General features: G+C 41.9%; 1 protein-coding gene across 1 annotated transcript; it reads left to right on the plus strand.

Moving 5' to 3' along the window:
* Positions 1-2,602: 2,602 nt before the first annotated feature.
* LURAP1L (leucine rich adaptor protein 1 like) lies at positions 2,603-27,364 on the plus strand. The gene is made up of 2 exons (XM_073345392.1): positions 2,603-3,585; positions 26,968-27,364. The coding sequence occupies exons 1-2, from the start codon at positions 3,352-3,354 to the stop codon at positions 27,343-27,345; spliced, it is 612 nt and encodes a 203-aa protein (XP_073201493.1). The 5' UTR covers positions 2,603-3,351; the 3' UTR covers positions 27,346-27,364.
* Positions 27,365-27,510: the final 146 nt, after the last annotated feature.

Consider the following 27,510-nt stretch of genomic DNA (forward strand, 5'->3'; position numbering starts at 1 on the left):
ACTGACAGGCTCTGAAAAAAGTCTTGTTACTTCTACCTGTAAAAAAATTGTGACTGCAAAGTGAGGCCCCAGGGGCCTGATCCCAAGCCCACTGAAGTTAATGGGAGTGTCTTCAGTTAGTTCACTGGGTTTGGGATTAGGCCTCAAGTGTGGATAGTTCAAAGCCAGGGGAGGAGAAGAGGATGGACAACATGGACCAATTCACTAGTCTCTGAAAATAGCATAGAAGAACCCTTTAACAGAGGAAAAATATAACCAGATACTTTTTAAATGTAGTAAAAATGCATCCCTAGCCTGCATGTATTATTGTTCCTTATTTAAGGAATAAACTATTTTCTTGTGAGGCTGTTGTTTTTTTTTTTTTTACCAGACCATATTGTCATCCAGAATTGGAGAACAACCATTTTACAATAATGGGCCTAATTGTGTTATTACTTGCACCAGAGTAGTTCAGGAGTAACTCCATTAACTTCTGTGAAGTTACACTGATGTAAAACTGTGGGAGACCAGAATAAGGCCCACTATAATTTGAAAAACTCCCCCACATTTCCTTAATCATGTTTATATATACATGAATGACGTTTTAGATTATTAAAACTGAAAATCTTTAATAACTAATTTACTTTTATTTATGTGGCTTGTTTACTTTCTGCATTTCACTCAGTTTGGACAATGAAAAGAGATGGTTTCACTTTTATCAGTTGGCATCAGTGTTTGAAAGGCAAACTTGTACAGGAATGTTTATTTGTTTCTGTCTTTCCTAAACTGCTTAATTTGGAATTGACAAAAGTTTGTGAATATTTACATTGATCCTAGGTTTGTTTAAAAACTTACTTCTTTGGAACCAAAATATGGAGGCATACTGAAAGCAAACCATCTGTCAAGTTTTAAGATTTGATTTTTCTTGTATTATATGAAAACCGGTTGAATGTGATGCTGAAGCATGATATCCTATGCAGTGTCATATGTGAAGACATCATAATGAAACTACCTTCTGTGGGCCAAATTCAACTCTCAGATACAAAGATATTATACCAGCAGTGCTATACTTAAAGTTGTGTCACACTCTTAATAAAGTCTACTTGCTGAAATGGATAATTTCCAGAAAATATCCTCCAGTCTGATACTTACTATAGAGCAGATCAGTTCTCCAAAATTGTGGAGGATAATTAATATAGACTGGTCAGTAGCTTTAAATTTATTTTTATATTCCCATAAAACTAAAACTGACTTTTTTTGTTGTTGTTGATAACTTGCAGGCTACTCACCTTGATAACTTTTTTAAATTTAGAAATGTCTTCTCTGCATACCCAAAGACTTCTGCATGGGAGCTATATACACATTTGTGGCAGACATGAGAGATACTGCCATTAAAAACCATTTCAAACCTAAAGGGTTTTGAGGCTAAACAATTATTAAATACATAATATGGGGTCTACGCTCAAATTAATGTACCCAACTTCTATTAGTGTCCATGAAATTTATGCACTGTTAGACACCAAAAGGAGAATAAACCACTTAAAAAACAAAATGTAATATTGTTTAAAAGTCCTTTTTAATTTTATTGGATACGTATATGTATGGTAAAATATCCAAATACAGTTTTCCATTATGAACGATAATAGCTTTGAATTTTCAGGTCAATAGAATTCAAAACTACCTTGGGAGATACTAATTCTAACGTCCAAAGTGCTTGTAACCCTCCCGGTTTGGTGTTAGCTGCAAATTTTATAAGCATATTCACCACTTTGTTATCCAAATTATTAATGGAAATATTGAATAGTACTGGTCCCAGGACTGACCCCTGTGGGACCCCACTAGATACACCCTCCCAGTTTGATAACTACTCTTTAAGTAGGTTTCAGAGTAGCAGCCATGTTAGTCTGTATTCTCAAAAAGAAAAGGAGTACTAGTGGCACCTTAGAGATTAACCAATTTATTTGAGCATACTCCTACTCTTTAAGTACATTCTTTCAACCAGTTGTGAACCCACCTTATATTAATTTCATCTAGACTGCACTTCCCTAGCTTGCTTGTTAGAATGTTGTGGGACTATGTTCAAAAGCCTTTCTAAAATCAAAGGGCATATGTGCTGCTATCCTGAGCGGCAAAAAGCAAAGTGGCATTGCCACTCTTGCTGGGCTCCAAATTTGACAGACTGTTTTCTTTTGTTCAAAGTTCATGTGATTGTCAACTTTTGAATGCTTCTGGGTTTTTTTTTCTTTAAAAAAAATTCAGTGCCTGTAATCCTGCACATATGAGCAATTGTATGATTTAAAAAATCCTAGTGTATATAAACATGAATAACTATACATCATGGTTATATGCACAAACACCTGCACACATCAATAAGCAGATTTCAGCTTCCAGTGAATTTTTATGAACAATGGAGAGTTCTTTAATGTCCCTTTACTTTGAACTTCCTTGCTTTTATTAGCTCCTGTCAGAACCTTAAGCACTTTGTCCTCTGAATATAATATATGCTAAGTATTTCAACAGCGGAAACATTAAATGAATGCACAAAAATCTAGTTTGTGCCCCCCTCCCTCCTTTAGTCTAAAAGCGACAGCATGCATGCATCATTAAGAGACTGGGCTGGGCAATCAGAGTGAGTCTCTTCTCTGTGCATTACGGTACAAGGGTTGGCCCTCAGCTGGTCCACCTGCCACTGGGGTTTAAAGTTTCAGCCCATCGGGAAATACAATGACTTGGATCAAACTGCCTGGAGAGAAAGTCTGATTTCATCAGGGAAGTGGATAAACTGTAGCTATATTGGGAGAACATGGAGAGACAGCTCCGTAGGCGCGCACATGACAGGCTGTAAGCTGCTCAGCGTGTATCCTAGAAGCCAAAGCCATTAAGGAAGCAGCAGACACATGACTACATGGGGGGAGAGAAAACAGCCAACCTGGGAGTCTGCTGCCCCTGGACTTGACTCCTTCCAGAGGGACAGATTATATGCAATGAACAGCCCGCCGCAATTCACCAGCTAAAGCAACAAGCAAAAGGAGGAAGGGGCAGCCTCTCTGCTGGGCAAAGCGCTTTTTTGCTTCCGCAGTTTCTTGCTTTGCAGCTGGTGACAGCGTGCGCGCCCGGGGGGAAAGGGGAGGGAGAGAGAGAGAGGCAGAAGTGGTTTGCCAATCAAACAATGCTGCTGGCGACCAGCTACTCCTCATGTCTCCCGCGGGTCACCTGCCTGGCTTGTCCGCCCCTCTCGGCGCTGCTGCGGTGGATCACAGAGACGCTGCTGACATGGAGAGGTTGGTGAGCCCGGGCCACTGCGGCTAGTGCTGGCTCGTCCGCTGCGCCTTGCACCGCCCTCAGTCCGGAAAGCCTTGCTGCGCACCAGCCATGGAAGAGGGTCCCCTGCCAGACCTGCGAGACGTCGAGCTGAAGCTGGGGCGCAAAGTGCCCGAGAGCCTGGCGCGCTCCCTGCGCGGGGAGGAGCCCGCTGCCCGGGACCGGAGCGGCGGAGGGGGCAGCGGCTTCTGCCCTGCTTCAGCCCCTGGAGCCTCCCGGCTCAGCAGCAGCGCCAGTGCCCTGGCGAGACTGGAGACCAAACTTCACCTCCTCAAGCAGGAGATGGTGAGTCTGGCACCGCGCCCGGGGGTGCGCGCTGCACACGGCGGGAGGGGGAGCGGGCGCGGGCGGCTGGAGTCCCCATCACCCTGCTGCGCCCCGCGCCTCTCTGCCCCGTGCCAGCGGCTGGCAAACCAACCCGCGCGCCGCTCACCCTGGACTTTGCTCGGCCACCATTCCCTTTTCGCCAGCCCCGTGCCTGTGAGCGTGCGCAGTGTGAGAGGGTGCCACTGAATGCCTTCTTCCTCACCCCCACACCTCTGCTGACAAGCGGGGCGAGAGAGCCCCCCGGGGTCTCTCTATTGCACACGGATCGGTGGCGCTTTGAGTGGATTATGGACGGCGCTAAATAATGGGTGTCCCCTTGGTGGCCCTTGAGATACTTTACAGTTCAGACTTAACTAACTGACAACTCCTATCCTTGCCCTGTTGCTCCTTGAATTCTTGTAATAAAAAAAAAAAAATACAATCTGGTATGATCTGCTCCACATACTTTGCTGAACTCCCCCATTTCCTGGTAGGGAGAAGTGCTGCTGATCTCTAGGCCCCTGTGCAATTAATTTCCATCACTGCCTACCCACACAAAACCAATTCTGAAAACAGCCCTGTTCCTGCTAGGCCAAAGGAGAGCAGCTAAATACATTCCCCGCTCCCTTTCTAGAAAGGGAGCCACTATTATCTTTCAGAATCTTTAGCAATGTCTAGCCACGCCCCTTACACACTTCATTGATGGTTTCCTAATCCCATGTGAATATGGCCCCTTAAGGAACCATAGTGATAGACTCAAGGTGCTCAGTCTATTTAGTTTAACAAAGAAAAGATTAAGGGGTGTCTTGATTACAGTCTGTAAGTACCTATATGCAGAACAGATATTTAATAATGGGTTCTTCAGTCTAGCACAGATGAGTATAACACAATCCAATGGCTGGAAGTTGAAGCTAGACATATTCAGAGTCTATGCAATAAGGCATACATTTTTAAAGGTGGGAGTAATTAATCGCTGGAACAATGCACCAAGTGTTGTGGGTACTCAATCACTGATGATTCTTTACTCAAGATGGGATTTTTCCCCCTCAAAGATATGCTCTAGGAATGCTTTTGGGAATGTTCTATGGCCTGTGCTATACAGATCAGACTAGATGATCACAGTGGTCCCATCTGGCTTTAGAATCTAGGAAAAGTTGTTATAATCCATGCACAGTCAAAGCAACTCCTACCTCCATGCTGTAGTCACAATTGCATAATGTCACCAAAGTGGCAGTGAGCAGGTTTCTCACCTGCTCAAGAGGCTTTCCAACTCCATGACTTCCAGGATATATGTACCTCATACGATTAGCTGGCAGAATGAAGAAAACTGACAGCCAGTGGTGTTTAGGTAGATTTTAGTCCTCTGAGTGATAACTTCTGATGTCTGGGGTATGTTAGCATATTGGTAAACATTTAAGATAATGCCCTGAATTCTATTTATTGTAAATCTATACAAATACTCCATTTTAATGTGACTAATACTTTTCTAAAAGGATGTGAGCTCTTTACTCCTAAAAATTGTCCTGCCATCAGTCATTCAGTTTATAAGACTAAACTTCTGAGGTCTATTTATTTCTAAACTGAGTATACTGGAATCTCTGTATGCTTCCATAAAAACCCCATTTATAATTTGGCAAAGTGGCTGTTTGTCTGTGGTCTGCCATTGGACCATGCAATATTTATTCATATTTTAACTCAACTCTTATGTAAATGGTCCAGCTATATTATGCTAAGTGTTATGTACTGGGTTAAGTCTGTTTTTCATTAGAAGACCAACTCTGTTAAGCAACTGTTTGTTTTGTTTTGTTTTTTAAGTAAAATGCAGGTTTCACTTAAAATAGGCTGTCCTACCATGAAATTCACAGTGAGCACCTAGTGAACAGCATGCATTATCGCTAGTAGTCAGATTCTGATCTCTGTTACATCAATGTAAGTGTAGAGTAACTCAGAAGTGTGTAGACAGCGGGTATTAAGGGAACCTGGCTTTACAGGCATATGAAAATAGCACCAATACATTTTGTAGTAACTCCCTATAGCACTTCTCATACAGTTTTAATATAAACTCTATAGTAGCCGATAGTGTGGTGTGATATGATGGCTTTGTGGGCTCCCATTTGGGATGAGCTGCATAAATAACTTGGGGTTCTGCTACTCATGGGTAAGGCTATGTTTCAGTCACGGGTATTTTTAGTAAAAGTCACGGGCAGTAAACAAAAATTCATGGCCCTGTGACCAGTCTATGACTTGTACTATGACTTGTACCCCTGACTAACTCTTGGGGGGGTGGGGGTGGGGGAAGGACAGGCGGCCCGTGGGTGCTACATGTGATTGGGGGTGGGGGGCGGGAACGGCCCAGGGGGTCCTGCGGGTGCTCTGGGGGAAGCAGCCCGTGACCCCACTGGTGCTGGGGGGTGGGGTGTGGCGGGGCTGGCAGGCTCCCTACCTGGCTCCTCATGGCTCTCCCCAGGCGGAGGTGCAGCCAGAAGGCTCCGTGCACTGTCTCCGCCCCGAACACTAGCTCTGCAGCTCCCGTTGGCCATGAACCATGGCCAATGGGAGCTGTGGTGGTGGTGCCTGCAATCGGAGGCAGTACGCAGAGCTGTCTGCTGAGAGTTGAGGGATGATGCTGCTTCTAGGAAACCCCCTGAGGTAAGCTCTGCCCAGCACCCTCACCCCCTCCCGTACCCCAACCCCCAGCCCTGAGCCTCCTCCCACAACAAAACTCCCGCTGCTGCTGTGGGAGAGGGGCACAGTGGCCCAAGACTGTCCCAGCAGCAGCCAGTGCGGCTGGCCCAGGGGCTGCCCAAGCTCCTCAGCCAGCCCCTGGGCCAGTCGCGCTGGCCCCTGCAGAAATCACAGAGGTCACAGAAAGTCACAGAATCCGTGACCTCCATGACAAACTCGCATCCTTACCCATGGGTAACATTGCAGTCTCAAACTTATGCTGATACTACTTTTATAATCCACCACATGGTATGCTTTTTGTATGTAGTATTCATTGATGGGGGTGGGCTGGAATGAAGCATCTGGTTTGGGGAGGAAAAAACAAGGCTTAATTTACTGACAGCTAGCGACAACTCAGATGCCTATTCTGTAGCCGGAGAACCTAAATTTTAAGAATGGCCATTTCATATCTAGAGCTATCACTCTTGCTTTTATACCTCATTGAATATGGTTTATACAAAGTATTCACCTAAACCAGTCTTGATACTTACTGTAACGATCACTCTATGAAGGTAATGGTGTCAAATTGTTACTTTAGAAGTTCATTAGGTTTATTTGTTATGTGGTACTTAAAGATGCAAACCAAAGTTTCAGTCTAGCACAGCACAGTTACGGAGTGCTGCATGTGCTGTGTTAGGGCAAGATAAAGTAGGTTACAGAGGAAGTTAATTTGGCATTAGTGAGTGCTGGTGCATGGCTATGAAAATACTCCTGCCTAGTGGCATGAATAGGGCCAGATAGGGGGGTAAGATACAATGTTACCATCCCCTTCCCCTCCTCCCCTGTCACACACTGATGCTGGAACAGTTTGTATAATGGGTGTGCTGAGAGCCATTAAACCAAACTGTAAATCTGTATATAATGGAGACCACTTCAAGCCAGGGGGTGCAGGAGGAACCCCTAGTTCCAGCACCTATTCTGTCACAGACACACACACAGGGTCCTCCACCCCTCTGCTTGTCCACTGACCCCCCATCCAGTCCCCTCCACTGCTCTTTCTCCTGTGCCTGCTCTCATTCCCTCTAATTCTTTTGCTTAACCTCTCACTCTCCTGACTCTTTCCCCTCACTATACAAACATGCTTTAATCTCTCCATTTAAAACAAAAAACAAAAACTTGACCCCTCTTGCCTCTTCTGTTATTGCCCATCACCCCTTCATTTCTACATTCATTGATCATGCTGTCTGCAATCTTGTCTGGAGTTCCTCTCCTCCAGTTCCACCCTGGACTCTCTCCAATCCAGGGCCATGGCATCCACTGAAACCACTCTCACCAAAGTCTGTAATGGCTGTTTCCTAGCCAAAGTCAGAACTAGTATACCATCCGCATCCTCCTTGACATGTCAGCTGCCTTTGACACTATTGACCATGCTCCTCTTCTTGGAATTTTGGCCTCCCTTGCCTTCCATAACGGTCCTCTCTTTGTTCTCCTCCAACCTCTCTAATTATTCCTTCAGAGTTGTGGCATACTGGCATGTACTGGCCCATTTATGTTCCTATATAAAATCTCCTTGGAGGCTCTCTGTAGTTTTGTATAAAACATATTGAACACTAAGATTATTCTTATATGGTAACATAAAAAGAGAACTTGCCGTGTTACGCTGCTGATTCATATCCATCCCAAGTCAGTACTCCACAAAGTTATTACAACCCAATAGCTGATCAGTGGCTTCTAGTGATCTCAGTCCCCTTCTTAGTGAACCAGTGTAATCTTTGCAAATTGACTATTGTTGACACTCTAGGAAAAGTGGCCAAGGATTGGTTAAGGCCATGGGCACAGAGTTGTTTTCTCACACACTAGAGGTTGCCTGGGCTGATCAGAGTTGAGGCCCATTGGTGAGAGTGTGAGGAAGCTTGCATTACTGATGTCCATGAGTCACCTGCTCTGTTAATTGGAGGGCTTTGATCTCCAGGACTGTGAAGACTTTTCCGTCTACATCAATCACTAAAAGAAAATATAGTTCAGGGAACATCCAGCACCACAGGAGTAATCCATGTACTCTATACACAAATGATCTGGGGGGGTAAATGGAAGGATCTGTGTTCAGGAGATCAAAACTAAGGGCAGAGCCAGGCACTAAATACTAACTGGGCACCTTTTTATTCTTGATTATTCAGCCTTCTTTCCCTTCGAATACAGCCTCAATAGCAGTATACTGCAATAAATAGCCAGGATTAATTCCCAGACCCTAACTGCTATTGTAAGCAATTATAAAATATTGCTTTCCTCAAAAGCCTTGTTTCTCTTCTCACAATAATCACACATAATTAACCAGGGAAAACATGATCTTAAAACACATGAGAGGAGTAAAAATAAGCAAAGAGATTCTTAGTGGAGACCCTGCAAAAATCAAATTTCTTGTATCTTAGAAGCAAAACAAGAAATCAGACAAGACAGGTTGAGGAGTATTTTGCCTTGGCTGTGTCTACAGTATGTGCAATATGCATCAGTAAAATAATGGGATCCTTTTTAATTTTTCAAGGGAACACGACAAAGGCAGTAGCCCTAGCATTTTTTTGGAGAAGACAAGGCAGGCTAGTAATGTTGGGAGTGTATATTGCACTTAACAGTGGTCTCTCATGGCTTATTTAAGGATGATATTTACAAGCTTAGCCCAGCCAACCCTGGATGTCCAATATGCAGTGCTTTTTGGAAGGAAGGGATAAAGAAGTGGAGAGAATTTTGGGGTTGCCCAATAAACTATTTGAGATGTAGACAGTACAGACAGGGTGGGGGACACATTCAGAAGTGGTGTGTAAGACATTACAGGAGTTAGATGCATAACCTATGTACATGCATGCCCAGCTACTAAGTGGGTTGCAGACCACTGGTGATGTATACAGATCATAGTTTGAGATGTTCTCTTCTAGTTCTTTTTTAAATTATGAGGTTAATTGTGATGGTTGATACTTTATCTAGGTCTTCCCAGTCAAAATGAAGCAGAGCTATTAGTCTTGCCACCTGCTGGAATTCAGTAGGCAAATATATTCATTTTCATAACCTAGCCCTTCCTGCTCCTGGAGTTCCATCTCCTTTCCTTCTCCTGTTTTCTCTCAGGTTGAGAAGCTTTGAGAATGTGTAGGATAAAGAAGGTTAGGGGCAGGGCTGCTTTAACTTTCCTGTTACACCTTTGTATTAGTTGCTTAACTTTTCCCATCTAGCCATTAGTATATTGATTACACCAACTTCAGTGTCACTTATTGTCATACTAAGTGGGACAAAGTTAGGGTCTGTCTAATGAGTAAAAAAGGTGCTTTTTAAAATTGAGCTAACATGAGTTGAAACACCCCATATCACCTAATTATAGACACAGTCTAGCCCCTTTATAATGGTGTTTGCTAATTAGAACTTTCATCATCTTCAGTGGAGATATGGCCCAGCATGTGTACACAGCATCACAAAGCTAAGTGCTGATTTTCTATTAAGTTGGTTATTAGAATTTTTTGGTTAAAATTTGACTGTAAATAAAATAGCCAACTGACGCAGTCTTAAGTCTGGGTAGGAGGGGCTGCTTCACCTTCGTTCCACTGATGAGCAACCGCAATGAGTTGTTGTTGTTAATTATTTGTATGCAATGTTATTGTAGCCATGTTGGTCCCAGGATATTAGAGAGACAAGATGAGGTAATATGTTTTTTATTGGACCAACTTTTGTTGCTGAGAGAGAGAAAAGCTTTTGAGCTTACACAGCAGAGCTTTTCTTCAGGTCTGCAGTGTTGTAGCTGTGCTGGTTGGACAATTTTAGTCCTGAGACAAGGGGGGTGAGGCAAGATCTTTTATTGGCCCAACTTCTGTAGGTGAGAGAGACAAGATTCAGGTTCTGAAGAATGGCTCTATATGAGCTTGAAAGCTTGTCCCTCACTAACAGAAGTCGGTCCAATAGAAAATTACTACCTCACTCACCTTGTCTTAATAATTATTTGTATTACAGGGAGATGGAACAGAGGTGAAGTAACTTGCCCAAGGTCACACAGTAGTTCACTGACAGAGCCAGGAATGGAATCATAGGCCTTTTGATTCCCAGACCAGCACCTTATCTGCTAGCCCACGCTGTCTCCACTATGTCTGGGTCTTCTTTGCCAGCAGGAATGTAGCTGTGATGAGGAGCTTGTAGTCTTGAGGTGGAAGGTACATAGGTTTGGGGAACCAGTATAGAGATCCTCACATCTGACAAGGATGCACAGAACACTCCACAGGGAAAACATTATCTCATATATACATATAGACCCACACACACATACATATCCTACTTGTTGTACAACATAGTCAAGTTCCTCACCCCTACTGCTTATAAGGGCTTGTCTACACTACCGATCGAGGTCAAGCTAAGATATGCAACTTCAGCTATGTGAATAGCATAGCTTAAGTTGACGTACTTAAATCTAGTTACCGCGATGTCTTCACTGCGGTAAATCGACAGCTGATGCTCTCCCGTCGATTCCGCTTGCGCTTCTTGTTCTGGTGGAGTACCGGAGTCGACTGGAGAGCGCTCAGCGGTCAATTTATCACATCTATACTAGACGTGATAAATGAACCCCGCTGGATCGATCGCTGCCTGCCGATCTGGCGGGTAGTGTAGACAAGCCCTAAGACTCCTGCTGCCTCCAAAACTCTATTAACGAACAATATGGACAAGCATTTGTGAAATCCACTTGCATACCCAAACCTCTGCTTCCAGCCTGTAGACCAGCTGTTCTTAAAACCACTGTGTTAGCCAATAGCATCACTATGAAAAATTTGAGGTAGAAATGCTTCTAGATATTGGTATTCAAATGAGTACATCAAGCACTTCACCATGCTTTGAATTCTGGTTGTACTCCCAAAGAAAGTAGCTTCTCAACTGTATTGGAGGTTCCTATAGCATCTAATGTTTAAAACAATTTACAGAGATAAAGACATGTGACTTTCTTCCATGATTGTTATTGTCTGACTGCGTGGAGGAAGTATTTTGGCATCAGAGCTGTTTTAATCCATCATTGCTATCAGTCCCAGGGTTATTCAAAGGAATGTTATACTGTGCACAAAATATATTATCCTCAGATCTCTAAAGCTTGTGCATGAATCCCAAAGGCTTTTTTCAAATCCCAAATGAGGTCACAAAATAAATAGATTTTCAATTTATTGAGGAAATTTGCATACAGTATAGATGCAGAATTTTTGGTCAGGATCAGTGATGAGCTGCCAAAATCTTAACAACCGGTTCCCTCCTCACCCCACGAGGGGGTCGTGGCCCACCCCCACCCCCCAGGACTCCTGCCCCATCCAACCCCCTAGCGTTCCTTGATGCTCCCCCCAACCCCCGGGACCCCTGCCCCATCCACCCCTGTCCCCTGACTGCCCCCAGAACCAGGCAGGAGGGTCTTGTGGGCCACCGTAGTGGGTGCCCATCCCACCCCTAAGAGCCAGAGGGACCTGCCGGGGGGCAAGGTGGGAAGTCCCGGCGGTGCTTACCTGGGGCAGCTCCCAGGAAGCATCCGGCAGGTCCCTCTGGCTCCTAGGGGCAGGCTAGCATAGCTAGGGGGAAAGTAGGGGGAGCGGCTACTCCCCCACTGATCACATCAAAAGTGGCGCCTTAGACACCAACTCCGTGGGTGCTCTGGGGCTGGAGCACCCATGGGGAAAATTTGGTGGGTGCAGAGCCCCCACCAGCAGCTCCGCACCCGGCCCCACCTCACCTCACCTCCGTTCCGCCTCCTCCCCTGAACGCGCCGCCCCACTCTGCTTCTCCACCCCGCCCCACCCCACCTCGCTTCCTGCGAATCAGCTGTTCACGCGGGAAGCCTGGGTGGGCCGAGAAGCAAGCGGCGGCTTCGCGCTCAGGCCTAGGGAGGCAGAGGTGAGCTGGGGCAGGGAGCAGTTCCCCTGCGCACCCCCAGGTTACCTGCTGCAGCGCGGGCAGCCCTCCTTGAGTCCCCCCACCCCAGCTCACCTCCGTTCCTCTCCGCCTCTGTGGGCCTGAGTGCGAAGCCGCCACTTGCTTCTCAGTCCTCCCAGGCTTCCCACGTGAACAGCTGATTTGTGGGAAGCCGTTGGGGGCGGGGGCATTCAGGGAAGGAAGTGGATTTGAGGTGAGCTGGGGCCGGGCGGGGAGCTACCCACCAAATTTTCCCCGTGGGTGCTCCAGCCCTGGAGCACCCATGGAGTCAGCGCTGAAGGCACCACTTCTGGCCAGTTGTTAAATTTAAAAGGGCTTCTAAATTTAACAACCGGTTCCAGCAAACCGGTGCGAACCAGCTCCAGCTCACCACTGGTCAGGATGGATATGACCAACTAGGCTAAAAAGAACTCTTTGCAACTATCCTGAAACTCAAAATATATAATAAATGTGATGGGTTGAAGGAGTGAGCTATGTCACTAATTTATTTTTAAATATAGTAATTCAGATGGATAGGAAATGAGGAAGTCTTCTTGTAACCCTCACAAAATGAGTTAGATCCTCGACTCTTCAGCCTTTAGCTGGTTTCCAGGTGACAATCACGCACACTCTTGATCGTCATGAGAGTGCTCATTAGTTGCATAAATAGTTCCCTACCATCTAAAGAAGAGAGAGAGGGGAAACTTCATCTGTTGTGTGGCAAGTGGGATAATAGAAGAAGGAATGTGGTACTCTAAGAGTAAGGAAGGCAGAGGGGCTGAGGCAGAAATTGGAAAATGTATTTAGGTACCTAATTTCCAGCTCCATGCCAACTCAGCTGCATATTGGGAGTGCAATTGGTGAGTTTTGGGGCCAAAACTCCACCTATCCTTCACCCACTCCCCACATACCTATGGACTTAAACATGTGAATTGTGCTGTGAATCATGCCTCAGTTTGGATTAATACTAGAAATGCATGACCTTCCTCCCCTCCCCTATCTGACTTTCTGTATCTAGTGTGATTATTTCTCTGTTTTAATTACTGTTCTGTTGCAGTCCACCATCTCCAGAAGATGAAGCCAACTGATGTGTGTGCTGAGAGCAAGGTGTGGGTGAGGACAGAATGATGACGTGTGCTTTTTTTATAGTTTGGGATTATGGAAGGACCAAATCCAGCAACTCCCTCCATGGTCAGAGAGGTCTTCCTAATAACTGGATCTGTGTGGTTCAGCTACACAAGAAGAGGGTGCACAATCCACAGCCCACAGGGTCTCCTTGGATAGCAGCACAAAATGGGCAGGTGGGATTGGGGCTGGAGTGCGACCAGAAGAACTGCTGCAAGAATCCTCCAGTCCTCCTAATTCATAGCAGGGGGTGCATTGCACATGCAGAGGGCTACTTCAGCCACCAGAGTGAAGCAGCCTCCCTACAGTGACTATGTAGCTTGCTCCTTGGCCTAGTGGGGAGAATTCCAGCTTCCAGTGGAAATATTTAGCACACAATCGACTATTTGGTGTGGGTCCCTGGAATTAGTACTATGTGCATAGTAAATATTTCAGGTCAGAAGAGAAATTGTAAGGAATGCAGGAGTGAAAAGGGAAGCCTTTTTTGTGTACTGGCAAGAAAAGAGTAGAATCAGTGCATGTAAATAACGCACAGCTTCACACTCCATTTTCCATCAAATCTAGAAAGTATTGTCCATGCTTTCATAGGCTTTGTCTACACTACACAGCTCTTAGTGACACAGCCACGTCGACATGGCTGTGTCGCTAAAAGTCGGGCAGTGTAAACACTGTTTGTTTGTCAGCACTTCCACCCGCTACAAATGGTGCTCACCTTGTCGACAGGAGAGCGCTCCTGCCAACAACGAGCCGTTTACACTGCCACTTGCCATGGCAAAACTTCTGTCTTTCGGGGCGAGGGGGGCCTCTTTAAGCACCTGTGAACAACAAAAGTTTTGTCATTCAATTGGCAGTGTAGACAAAGCCTTTAGTGTTTAGCTATAAAAGCAGTTTAGTAGTCCCTGGAATGGAGACACGGTTGCTGCCTCAGTATCCCTCCCGCCCCTTCCCTCCCCCTGAGTCAACAACGGCCTTCCCTGACGGGTATCGTGTTTTGGGATTCAGCCCTCCAGCTGAATGCAACAAGAGTCTTAGAGCAAAACAAAAAATCCAAACAGTCGTCAGCCCTTCCCCCTACCCTTTTTTTAGCCTAGCCTGTGATTTCCAGACATCCTTCACAGCACTATATCTCCAATGATGTTGATGTTCCATGCTGAACCAGGACCAGACCATGCTTGCTTGTACCCTTTTTTGTAAAAGGCTACTGCTTGGGGGTAAGACTGTCCAATAAAGGGACAGTAAGATAGGGGCATAGTTAGGGCAAGCTGGCTGTGGCGTATTCCAGATAAGAAGGTGTCGTGCTGGCGGGTTAGCAGAAGCAACCAGAGAATATAGAAAGGTTGATATCTTTAGCCTATGTGCTCATCTTGTGCCCTAAAAGTTAGCAAACTAAATACGTCAGGATCTTTGACTGATGCTAGTCTCCCAGGAGACATCATTGGCCAGTAGTGTGTGTGTCTGGGTTTTTGGTTTGTTTTGATTTGTTTTTTTATCTGTGCTTCGCACAATGACTGTGACAGTGTTTCACTGATGTAGAGTTTGTCTAGAAAGTCATGCTTCTATGTCCTCCAGAATGGATTACTTTAATGAGCTCTGGGACTACCTGTGAAGAGAACTTAAAAGCTACAGCTGGTGTAGAATTCAGCAGCTCTCTTGGTTATTGGTGTTGGTCTAAGGCAGCATTTTGCACCAGCCTGTCAAAACTAAACTAGCTTCCCATTTGCTTCTGGATGCAATTAAAAGTGAAGACACTGACCAAAGGACCCACATGTCATTTGGCTGCTGGCTGTTTGAGAGGGAAAGAGGTGATCTGTGCTCAGCCACATCAGCTGAGATCAACTAAGGTGCTTGAGCTAACTATTTATAGATTTAAATACCTGAAAGAGCTACTGGCAGGGCATTCTCAGTGAAAAGCCTTCAAATCAGGAAATTCACTTCCCTTTTGTGTCTGGAAGAGCCAAAGTTTATTAATACTCATGGCATGGAGCAAAGCCCATGAAACACACATGGACAATAAGCTGGTAGAGGAGTGAGGAGCACCGGGTTGGGGAAACTTTGTCCCATGGAAAAATGTCAACAAAACTGAAAAAAAATGTTTCTGCTGAAAAAATTAAAACTTGAAAGCCAAAAACTTTTGGCTTTAAACTGAAAAGTTTTCAGTTTGTGGTTACTTTAAAAAACAAAACAAAACAAAATGTTGAATTTGAAAAGTTGCCTGATTCCCTCTGTCTTTATGAAACACAAATACCGTATTCAAAAACTTGCACACTTCTAATGCAATATAATTTAAAATGGATGCCAAACACCCGATAGAAACTTCTGGGAATGTCAGACCCTGATTTTAATTTTGCATCTCACATGCATCTTTTTAATTAGTTGTACTGTGAAATCAAATATGAACACACTAGTACTTCAAGAAAGTTTGAGATTTGGATCCAATTCCAGTTCTTAACTTTTGGACTCTGAAGTGGATATTATATCATATTATACTCTCAATATATACCTTTAATGTATATATTTTTTAAAAATTGCCTTAGTTTGAGAGTTACTTTTGACCATATGGCGCACTACAGTCTTTCATGGTGAAATCCAGGCAACAGCTTCAGATTTGTATAAATCCATACTGCATACTAAAGATGATCTTTCAATTTCTTTTCTTTTGCACTCTTAAGTTTTTGACTGTACACAGTGTTTGGATCTAAGCCCATTAGATTAAGAGGGATCAGCAGAACAGGAATCAGCACTTACTTAGCAAACTCAGAAGTGAGCAAATGTTTTCCCATTCAGGCACCCAGTACTACACTAATTAAATAGGCTTATGTCAAGACAGGCAGGGATAATGCAGAGACTTAACTGTGCCATATTTAAAATTCAGTGAAAAAAACTATGTATGTTATTGAGCCAGGATGCCATCTGATGGAGAGGGAGGGGGAGAAGTGAAGCTGTGTGTTGCTGCTGAGCCAGATGTCCAGAGCATATGATAATAACTCTATCCTGTACCATCTGCTCTAACACTTGCTGACACCAGCAGCCATTTCTTGCCACTGGCTGTTGACCTAAATGTTTGCACTTGTATTATCATGTCTGCCAACATATTTGGGTCCACATCAACTTTCTGAACATTTTGTTTCACCTCCATGTGATGTGAGACATGTTTATAACATCAAAAGTTGTTTTTATAAACGGCAGCATCTGCATACTTAAAGGGGTTTAGAAAAATCTGGGCTATCATAAGTCAGGACAGCAATGAAGCTTTCCACTCCTCTCACCTCCATACACTATTTTTTTCCCTAGAACATAAAAAAGAAACATTTGAGGCTCTTCTAGGTGCAGTGGTCCTTCTGGTGCCATATGCTAGACATCTGTCTTTATCACGCTTAATTCTGGGTCTTGCAATATTTGAAGTGATGAATTAGACCTTAGTTTATGGTAATTTCCACATATGTTCAACCTTTTACACAGGACTTAATTTCCGCTATTGTAGAATGCATGAAAAAATAGCTAAGATTACCTGACTCTCCTAGTGGTTTGCATTGCTCACTGTTAAGCTGTTGAACAGAAGATGAATATATCAGTCTGATACAGTATAACTGTCATAGACATAGTGTGGGTTTTTTCCTTTTCTTATTTCTTCCTCTCGCACAATAGAGAATTGTCAGTATATTTGGGGCATGTGTGTTTTAGTTGTCATATGTAACTTCAAGATAGAGAATGCAGTTTGAGGAGGTATAGTACAGAATTATTTTTCTGTGGATTACAACAGGTTCATTTTGTGAGTAGCACAAATATTGGTAAATATTTGGCAAAGAGAACAGCAGATTGTAGTAAAATAACCCAAATAAATAAAGTGTAATTTAAGAGGGAGAAGAGACCTCGAGAAACTAACATGATGGCAGCACAACTTGACTGTGTGTGTTTCTTTTCTGTCAAATCAGAAGTGGATCACTTAATGAACAAAGTTTTACATTTGTTTGTGTTTCTGTAGCATATTAAGACAACTATAAATCATTAATAGTCTCATCTACTGTATCAAAACCATGAGTAATTATGCTATTAAAATATTCATGCTTAAAACTATTTTGCAGACACCCTCAAAAATGTTTTGGGAACCGTTTGTGGGATGATTTGAGCACTTAAGAACACTTCATTGAGCAAGTTGCTTTGCCTGCTTAGTGTAAAAGTAGTCAGTCTGACGTGCCATGCACACTTCCTCATTAAAAATAACAGGTGCTTGATTCTGTGCCATTTTCAGGTGCTCTGTTTTCTTACTCTGCCTTTAAGTGGATTTCTGCTTACAGTTTAAAAAAGAAATCTCTCAAAAAACTGAAGCCAAAGCATTTGCTGTCTCTCTCTCCTGTTTAAAGGCCGCTCATCGGAAAGTTTCATTATGTTGCTACAACGTGTTACAAAAGCCCTAAAAAAACATTTTGTTGTGAGCTTTGAATGAATAGTTTCTCTTGAACTGCAGCAGACTGAAAGGAGATCATCGCAAGGCTGTGGTCTCCCTCTAAACCAAGGTCAAGGGCTCAGACAGCAATAGTGAAGCCTTAATGACTGCTCATTTTAAAAGAGCTATGACTTAAAACTAATTGTGATATATGCTGGGTAACATCAACTAACGTTTTGGGTACTTTGGAGGCTTGAAAGAAGAGGTATTAAAAGGCAAGAAATGGAAGCTGCTAACTCCCTTTTTTTCTCCCAATATTTTCTTAAGCTATTTTTTCACCATAATCATTCTTTCTACATGAAAAGAAGGTAATAAAAAAATGCAAAGATTATGTGCTTCTCCGATTTGCCAAAATATTTTAAATATGAGTAATTATAAATGTTTAAAAGTACAGTTGATAATGGATAATTTACAATGCCCAAGAGTTTAGCAGCTCCAACTCCCACCTATCTTTCACTAAAAATGTAATTTGTATGAACTACAGCCCTCAAAAATGAGATAAGATCCATTGTAAATCTAAAAAACTCAAGGCGATAGGGAAATAAAAAATACTGTTAGCCATGCAACATAACCTAGATCAGGTCAGAAGCAAAGAAGAAAGAAATGCAAAATTTGTTTTCTAAATCACCACCAATTTAACTTCTAGTGGTGAAGGTTGGTTTTCACATTCTGTTTGCAGCTCTGGCAGAGAATCCCTGTATGACCTTGGGAAGATCACATAGGGGAGCATTTTCAAACTTCAGGGTGAGAGGTTAGGCACCTAAATTTTGTATATTTGCACCTAAATAAATGGGCTGATATTTTTAAAAATGAACTGTGCTCCTGAAAATCTAGGCCTCTGATTTTGGTGCATCAGTATGAATTTAGGTGCACTAATCAACACTAAGACCTTGATTCAGCAAGGTCTCATTAAAGCCAAAGAGACTACTGATGTGCTCAAGTGGCCTGGAGTTCCAGGAGCTCCTCTGAAAATCATTCAGGTTGCTCATGTAACTAGTATCCTAAGGGGCTAACTTTCAAACTTTCATGCTTAAACATTTCCATGCCACCTTTTTCATAAGTAATAAAAGGGGTCATAATATTTCTCTACCTCCCATGAGCATCGTGAGGCTAAATTAGTTAAAGATAGTGAAGAGGTTTCAGATCCTCAGATGTAATGTACTATACAAATAGAAGGTAATATTAATAGCAGCACTCAGCGTTCTGTTGGGAAAAAGACTCAGCTGACTATATTACATAGTGAGATATTAGTAATAGAATCACAGTGAAAGGTATGTAAGACCCCCTACACTATAATCTTTACAGGATGTGGTGGTTGTGTTTGTACAGCACCTGGCACAATGGGAAACCTCTCCTGTCAGGAGCCTCTGGACACTATTGTAGTATAAATATTAAACAATAGCTCATGGAGTCCATTCACCTACAAGTACAGAATTTAGTGCCCTGCTTGTGGTGATCATTTTGTAAATGAAGAATGCTGGTTTCATGGTTTATTGGCCAAATTCATCCCTGTTCTAAACAAATGTAACTCCAGTGACTTCAACAGAATTGTGCTCACGTACACTGGGTCTGAACTTGAGTCTATTAATTTCTGTAGAGTTCAATTTGTGATATACGTCGTCTGCCAAGGACTGGCCTATGTGTTGCTGTTGGTGGGTTTGTTACGCTGTCTGTGGTTGCTCTTTTAGCTGGTCAGACCACATATTTTCAAATAGCATGATGCCATCTATATATTGCTTAGGTGTAGATGATTTCTTCTGTTACCCAGAAGAAATTTAATGAATTCACTAAACTACACTAAATTGCTACCACGTGAGAATTTTTGTAGTGGGAAAATTAATATCAGGAAAAACAGAGTATGCTTTATTGTTTTTGCTAGGAAATGGAGAAGACTCATAAAGCTCAGAGAAAGGTAACTTTTTCGATGTTGATTTATTGTTAAAATATTTTTTAAAAGACTTGATAAACTTGAAATATATTGAGATTAAATTCCAAGGAAAGCAGGTCTAACCCAGTAGAAAAAAATAAAGAGGGAGATATCCATAGATGGTGCCAGAAAATTGTTCAATATGAATAACAGAGGAACTAGAACAATTAGGGTAAAAAAGTTGAGACTCATGTATTTTACACACCTCATGAAAGGAAAACTACAGTAACTAATGCTAATATTTTAGCTGAGGTAACTACAGTGGTTGCATTTAAAATATTACTTCTGTTTTGAAAGATTATACTGGTTTGAGATTCTCTGTATATAAAATGGGAAATATCATTGGAACTGGGACTATTTCTCAAAATGGAAGAACATTGCATCTGTGGCCAGTTTACCTACCCTCTGCCCACTAATCCTTCTCCCCAGAACTACTTCTCACACTCCAACCCTTTGAGCTGCTTTTAAGCAGCCACCATGTTTTGCTAATCTTTCCCTTCCCCCTCCACAAAATGTGGGATGTCTCTCCAAAATTATAAGGGACAGGACTGGTACTATTCAGCTGTAGACCAGTGATGGGTTTCCTTCCCATATATCTCCACAAAGTTTCCCAGCATTCATCTGTTTTACTTGGGATGCACTCTGGGCAGAGGATTTGGCTTTAGGGCAACATCGTGTCACACTTCCTTGTCCATCTTCTGTTTTATATACTTGCCATCCATGCTGTAGGGCACACACAATAAAGCCAAGTGTTGTGAAATTTAAAATTAAAGAAATTATTTGTAATTAAAGTACACTTATAGCTACCATTAGTAATGCCGTAACTCTGCTCTTGGCAAAGAGAGTCACATCGCTTCATCAACTAAGATAAAGGAGTGGTAGAATATTGAAAAAGGTCAAAAAATATTTCTAAGGATTTAATAATACCATGTATAGAAGGGAATTTGTAGTGTGCTGTATTCAGAAAACCATAGGCTGAGCATTGATTGCCAGTGGCCTTTTCTAGCAGCTATAGACATTATGAGCTTGATTTTAAAACTGATCTAATCCGAATCAATCCCTAACTCACTGTAGCTCACTCTCCAGGAGAAATAATAGTTTTCTACTATAAACTCTTTAAAAATATATTTTCTCATTGAAAAAAAACTTTCTTTGCAGAACAATCTTATACGTAAGTTGCTTAAACTGAAAAAGGAAGGGGGTCACCTGATTGTTTTCATAATTTTGTGTCACTCCCTCCAACTCATTTATCTGTTTTGATGTTGGTTGATGTTTACAGTTAGCTAGGAGAGCATTTGAAGAACCTTCCCTGGGCATGACATCAAATTAAGTGGCAGGGCATAAGGGCCAGCCTGTAGCCCCGGTTGCATGCTGTGGAGGAGGATAGGACAACAACTGTTTGCCAGAAAACTGGTACCTACTCATCTGAACTTTTCCCAGCCCCTGCTATGCACTGCTGTTAACTCATAAGAGCAGCTGTAGAAGCTTTTCTAAAGTAGTTTTAGATATGAACCCAACCTGTTCGGTTTGTCTCTGTGAAATGCATCTGTTACAGCGCTGTAATAAATGGAGCTGTCAAACATGATGGGATTATGTTTCCTTTAGTCACATTAATTGAATGTTCTTGCATTTTATTTGTTTACCACTAAAGTTACATTGGCTAAAACCACATGACTGCATCCCAACTAATGTGATTATGTCTGAACTAAAGTAGATATAAGTGGCAAAAAGGCCATAGATAACGGAGTGCTATCTGATGAAATAAACCCCATTGAGGAAAGACAGTATTGTGTGGGCCACCTTTTGTGTTTGCCTTTGGAAAAGTACAACCTTGGTATGAGCCACTTGGGAGTAAGTGGTGGTTTGTAAGGAGCGTGTGCAAGTCACCAAGAATGCAAAGAATTGCTACTAAGTAGGCTCTTCTGCACAAGAGCTGAAGCTGTGGATGTAATTATGGCAACAACGGGCTTCCTGTTAACTAGTTTTGAAATACATAAATCTTCTAATTTATCAAGAAGAAACCATTACATCAGTAACTTTATTGATGCTAGTGTTGTTTGGCACTGTATTTAACTAGCCTTCGGGGAAATTCCTGTTTCCTAAATTTGCTCAGTTTCAACAAGCTTGCATTACATATTGGGGGTCATTTGCTACTGTCACAATAGCAGGCCAGTGTCCAGGCAGATGTCTTGCAGTAATTTATTGATGGGAGCAGAGGAGGCTGCTTAGGCCAGGGGGCTGGGAAATCCTGAATCTCTGATTTCAAAACATCACATAAAAATAATGATGCGTGGAAAATATGATTAAAGTTGTGGTTGGCAGTATTGCCTTGCAGAGTCCCAGATCCGTTAACTTAATAATACTTGTGATACTGCCGTGAGAATAATTCAAAAGTCATTCTAAGATGGGGGAGGGAGAGGAGGCATGCATAAGAGTTAAACAGGCTCTGAAATACAGGAATATAAGATCCAGAGAAGCTTTTGAAATGTCTGCTGTACTAACAGAACAAGGATTTATTGAAAGAGAGGGGGTTTTGAGCAACTATATCAAGGTAATATAATTTAGTATATTTTGAAGGATTTGCAATTTAAAAATACGTTATGTATGGAAAAATCAAGTCCAATAAGTAGCCTTGCCAAAATAAGATAAAGCACTCAATTCCTCAGAGTATGAATTCCTTTCCAGGCTGTTGTGGATTAACAATGGTGATGCGGTATTCCTGTACAGAAATTTATGAATTTGGAGAACAAGATAAAATGCCTGTTGCCTGGCATGACAAATTTTATTCGTTTTCTTTTTTATGTCTTAGTTGAATGAAACTCCATATTTAAAATAGACATTTACAGTAGTATATATCATTTCGAAATTAACCATCACAGAAATTGACATGTTAACTCATATGGAGCAAACACATTTACACTGTATAAAAAAATGTACATTTTCACTAAATATATTAATATTTTAAATATATATAGACATATTTATATACAAATATAGACATACTAAACTCCATGTGACAAACATAATTTATATATTTAGAAAATATTAATGTACTAATAATTTATACATTTTCCTTTATTTGATTTTTGTAGACCAATATTTTCAGGTGCATAGGATTCTTATGTCTATTATATTTTATGAACTATGGCCCTGGTGCCCACATGAATAGTTCACTTGAAATCAGTGGGACTACTCACACACAAGCGAAATATTACACACATGCATATGTTTCCGGAATCAAGGACCTATATGGCTATACATATATAAATCTTTAATCTGCAGTATGCAATGGTTGGGATTCTCAGAAGCATTCACCTCAGCTTAACTCTGCTCCCACTGAAGTTAATGGGAATTTCACCATCAGCTTCAATGGGACCAGAGTAAGGCCAATGCTGAGTGCTTCTGAAACCCCACTTTACATTTATGTACCAAACAATATATATTTTAGTATGGCAAAATGTAATATGGCATCGAGGAACAAAGAATGTAGGCCACGCTTACACAATGGGGGACTCTATCCTGGGAAACAGCGACTCTGAAAAAGATTTGGGGAGTCAGGGTGGGTAATCAGCTGAACATGAGCTCCTAGTGCAATGCTGTGGCCAAAAGGGCTAATGCTGTCCTTGGATGCATAAGAAACAGAGGAGTCTCATGTAGGAGTAGACAGGTTATTTTACCTCTGTACTTGGTACTCGTATATCTGCTGCTGGAATACTATCTCCAGTTCTGGTGTCCACGGTTCAAGAAGGATGTTGATAAACTGGAGAGGGTTCAGAGAAGAACCATGAGAAAGGTTTAGAAAACCATGAGTCATAGACTCAAGGAGCTCAGTCTATTTAGCTTAACAAATTAAAAATTAAGGGGCAACTTGATTATAGTCTGCAAGTTCTTCCCTGGAGAACAAATATTTAATAATGGCTTCTTCAGTCTAACAGTGAAAGGTGTAACATGATCCAATGGCAGGAGTGGAAGCTAGACAAATGCAGAGTGGAAACAAGATGTAAATTTTTAACAGTAAGAGTAACCATTTGAACAATTTACCAAGAGTTGTGGTGAATTCTCCATGAGCAATTTTTAAATCAACCTTGGTTCGAAACTCTGCAAAAGACATTTGGGGTCAGATAAAACTTCATTAGACAGAAGGTTAGCTCTTTAACTTTACACACTTTCTCTAGATTAAATTTATGATTTTGGTTTATATTTAGCCCTTCTGCTTCCATTATCCCTACTCACTTGAATCTTTGAATCTCTGTTCTTTGTTAATAAACTTACTGTTTTAACTTTAAAATATTTAAATGCTGTGATATTGAACAAGAAGCTGATCCTAAATTAAAGCATCCATGCTGTTGTTCCTTTTGGGGATAGCTGACCTGGTAATTCTGTGAGTGTTCATGGATAAAGGGCTGAATACTACAGGGGCTTGTGTACTGAGGTACACTTGTTAACCTGCAAGGCAAAGAAAGATGGCATAGCCTAGAGAAGAGAGTTTGGGTGGCTGGGAAGGACTGGCAGTGCCAGGGGAATGCTCCTTCTTCTCATTGGAGGCAGGGAGGTAACAAGGTGACACTCAGTCCTAGGCATCCTGAGAACCATTAAACCCTCACAAAACTTTCACAGATAACGTGAAATGAGGTGATTTTTATAAGTAGAATATGTTTACATTATATGAAGACTATTTTAAAATATAGCTTAAGAATGTATGTTTCTTTGACAGGGAAAAACTGGCTTTTTGCAAGGGAAGTACTATGCATTACATCCGGGTGGGCAAACTTTTTGGCTCAAGGGCCACATCTGGAACACCAGACCAGGGCAAGCCCCAGACCCTGCTCCCCCCGCGGGAGCTTGAGGGCCGGATTAAAACATCTGATGGGCTAGAATCAGCCCATCATCTGTAGTTTGCCCACCACTGCATTACCTTAGTACAGGAATTGGGAGAAACTGAGGATTTCTCTGCTTTGCACAAACCAATTATTTCAATCTTTCACAGACACTGAGGCCAAAAATCAGGATAGAGAAATTTTTACTTAACTTTACCTCCAGACACCTTTTTTATACTGGTCTGGAGACAGGGTCTCTATGATAGCTCTAACTACAAGTACACAAATTTTAGGGAAGCAGAGAATCACCTCACTGGTGTATTTAGATTGTGATTAGTAGCACTTTAAAACTATTGTCATCTCCCACCTGAGGATTGATTTGCACATCGACATTCCCGAAATTGCCAGCCTACCTTCGTGCAACCTGAACCCTTGCTGTCATATTTGATAATTCCAGGAACTGTTACTATCAGATACTCTTGCCCCTCCACCTGACCTACCGCGAATATCATTATCTATCAGTATAGGCCAACTTCATGGTATCATCTGGGAAATACTGTACCACTGTTAGAGGAAGTTAGGAAAGACTGTTCTGATAACGTCAGGTGCTCATGAATTTAGAGGTGCTGGATACATAGACTAAAGTCTTGTTGGCCTCTCTGACCCTCATATTCAGTGCATTTCTTTCATGTGACAATTGTGGTTTTATTATTTCTAAGTGAAGAAGAATCCTGCAGTTCTGCACAGAACCTTGGCAACCCTGCTTCTGGTTCTGATCAATCCTGGCAAGGAATATATTTTTGTTTTTAACAACCCCTCTCATGGTAAGGCAACAAATAAACACCTGTGCTACATCATTATTCCCTGGATTGCTCAAATTCCCACATTCAAACAATAATTGTAACTTTTAATTGGGTTTTAAGAAAATAAAGAAACTAAACATTGATATTCCCACTGAAATGTACCACTACAGCAGTCTATTGTGCTCGAGTCACAGACATTTCATAGTTTGTGCCAACCAATACAGTTAAATTGTTGTCAGAATGTAGATAAGATGCCATGCAGGCTTTTTATTTACTTTATTTAAATCCATCACTAGTGAGCTGCTGGATTAATAAACTTCACCTGACCTGATTTTAAAAATAATCTGCAATGCCAGCAATGTAATTATTTTACTTTCAGTTAATTATTAGGCATTGGTGTGTGTGTGTTACGGTGGTGCCTAGAGACCCCAACCATGGTTGGGGCACCATTGTGCTAGGCACTGTACATACATGTAGTAAGAGACCATTCCTACCTCCAAGAGTTTACAGTCTAAATAGATGAGAGACAAAAAGTGAGAGGGGAAACTGAAGGATAAAGAGGAAGAATGACTTCAAGCTCCAAAGTCACGCAGCAGTTCAGTAGCGGAGCCAGGAATTAGAACCTGAACTCCTGATCCGTCGGCACTGCCCTATCCAATGAGCAATACTGCCTCTTTTTCAGTGATAAGTTTCATGATTAGAGGAAACTTTGCTCAATTTTTGTTCCCCCTACTGCTTTACTCAGCAAAGCTGGTTAGTTCCATTCTCTTGCGGCCACCAGAACTTACAATTCTATTTAAAACTTGCTTGGCTGCTTGTAAGTCACAGAACAGTACTGTCTTTGGCATATGTATGTGTTTCTGTGCATGTCTGGTGGCAGTAACTGAGATTACATAATGAATTTAGGATTTGCAGCCCAGCTAAGCTATCTTTTTAACTGTGAAATACTTATACTGAAACTTGCAACCTGAACTCGGATATGCTTTGAGAGTCAGTGTACTGCAAGCTTTCCTCACAACTTATGCACAGTTGAGGACTCAGTCAATACTCTGAGTTACAGTACCAATAAGAGAGGCTCTGGATAAAGAGAGTGCAGGAGAATGTAAGTTTTGTACATATAATATGTGTCCTACATTCAGTGTGTTTACAGGTACAAGGTTGAATTTATGTCCTGTTTCTTTGAGACCTGAAGGAAATGAAAACACTCAACACTGTTCCTTTAAATGGTAGCGGCTCTTCCAATAACATTTCACCAGTATTCCAATGAGTCCTGTGGTGGACTAATTTAAAAATGAAGTAAGATTAGTTTCTATTAAATGTCTATAGGGCTTAACTCCCACTGAAGTAAATGGAAAGGATCTCATCGACTTTAGGTGGAGTTGGATTGGGCCCTATATTATTGGATCGCCCAGGACAATTACAAAGTGCAAAGGTACTGATTGTAAGTACATTATAGTGGAATACGGACATGGAATAATATCTCTCAAATGTTAGTATCCACTACTGCTTTATTAAAAATATCAAATCCAGATTTCATGCTTGAAATCTGCTATCATTTACTTTTTACCTCTCCGTTTGGTCACAGCCTACTATGGTTTAAATTGGTTTCACACCCATTTGTTTAAAAAATACAGTAAAATTGATTTTTGTTGTTGTTTTACTGTGTAGGTTAATCTCCGAGCCACTGACGTCCGGCTCATGCGCCAGCTGCTCATCATCAACGAAAGCATCGAATCAATAAAGTGGGTGATTGAAGAGAAGGGAGCCATCATCAGCAGAGGTAGTAGTTTGAGTGGCAGCCTTTGCAGCTTGCTGGAAAGTCAGGAGACCTCCCTTCAAGGCAGCTATAACAGTTTACAAGATTGTAGTGATGGACTGGATGGAATATCAGTGGGGAGTTACCTGGACACTTTGGTGGATGATGTCCCAGGTCACCACACCCCTTCAGATATGGAACAGTTCACTGATACTTCTGTTCTAGAGGCCTCACAGACTCTGCACAAGCATCCCAAAATTGAGTCTGATGAATACTACTGTTTTGGTTAATAAAAAGAAGTTCCAGAGGGACATGTGTGCACTTGTATTTATCTTCCTTCTTTGCTGCTATTTTATTTTATGTGCAAAAAAAAAATCCTTTTTAAAAAGAAAAATTACTTTGAATCCGCTTTAGAATTTTGCTGTTGCTTCTAACTTTTCTCATTCTGGGTAGTT

This window comes from Lepidochelys kempii, chromosome 5 (assembly GCF_965140265.1).
Source record: "Lepidochelys kempii isolate rLepKem1 chromosome 5, rLepKem1.hap2, whole genome shotgun sequence".
NCBI classification, from domain to species: domain Eukaryota; kingdom Metazoa; phylum Chordata; order Testudines; family Cheloniidae; genus Lepidochelys; species Lepidochelys kempii.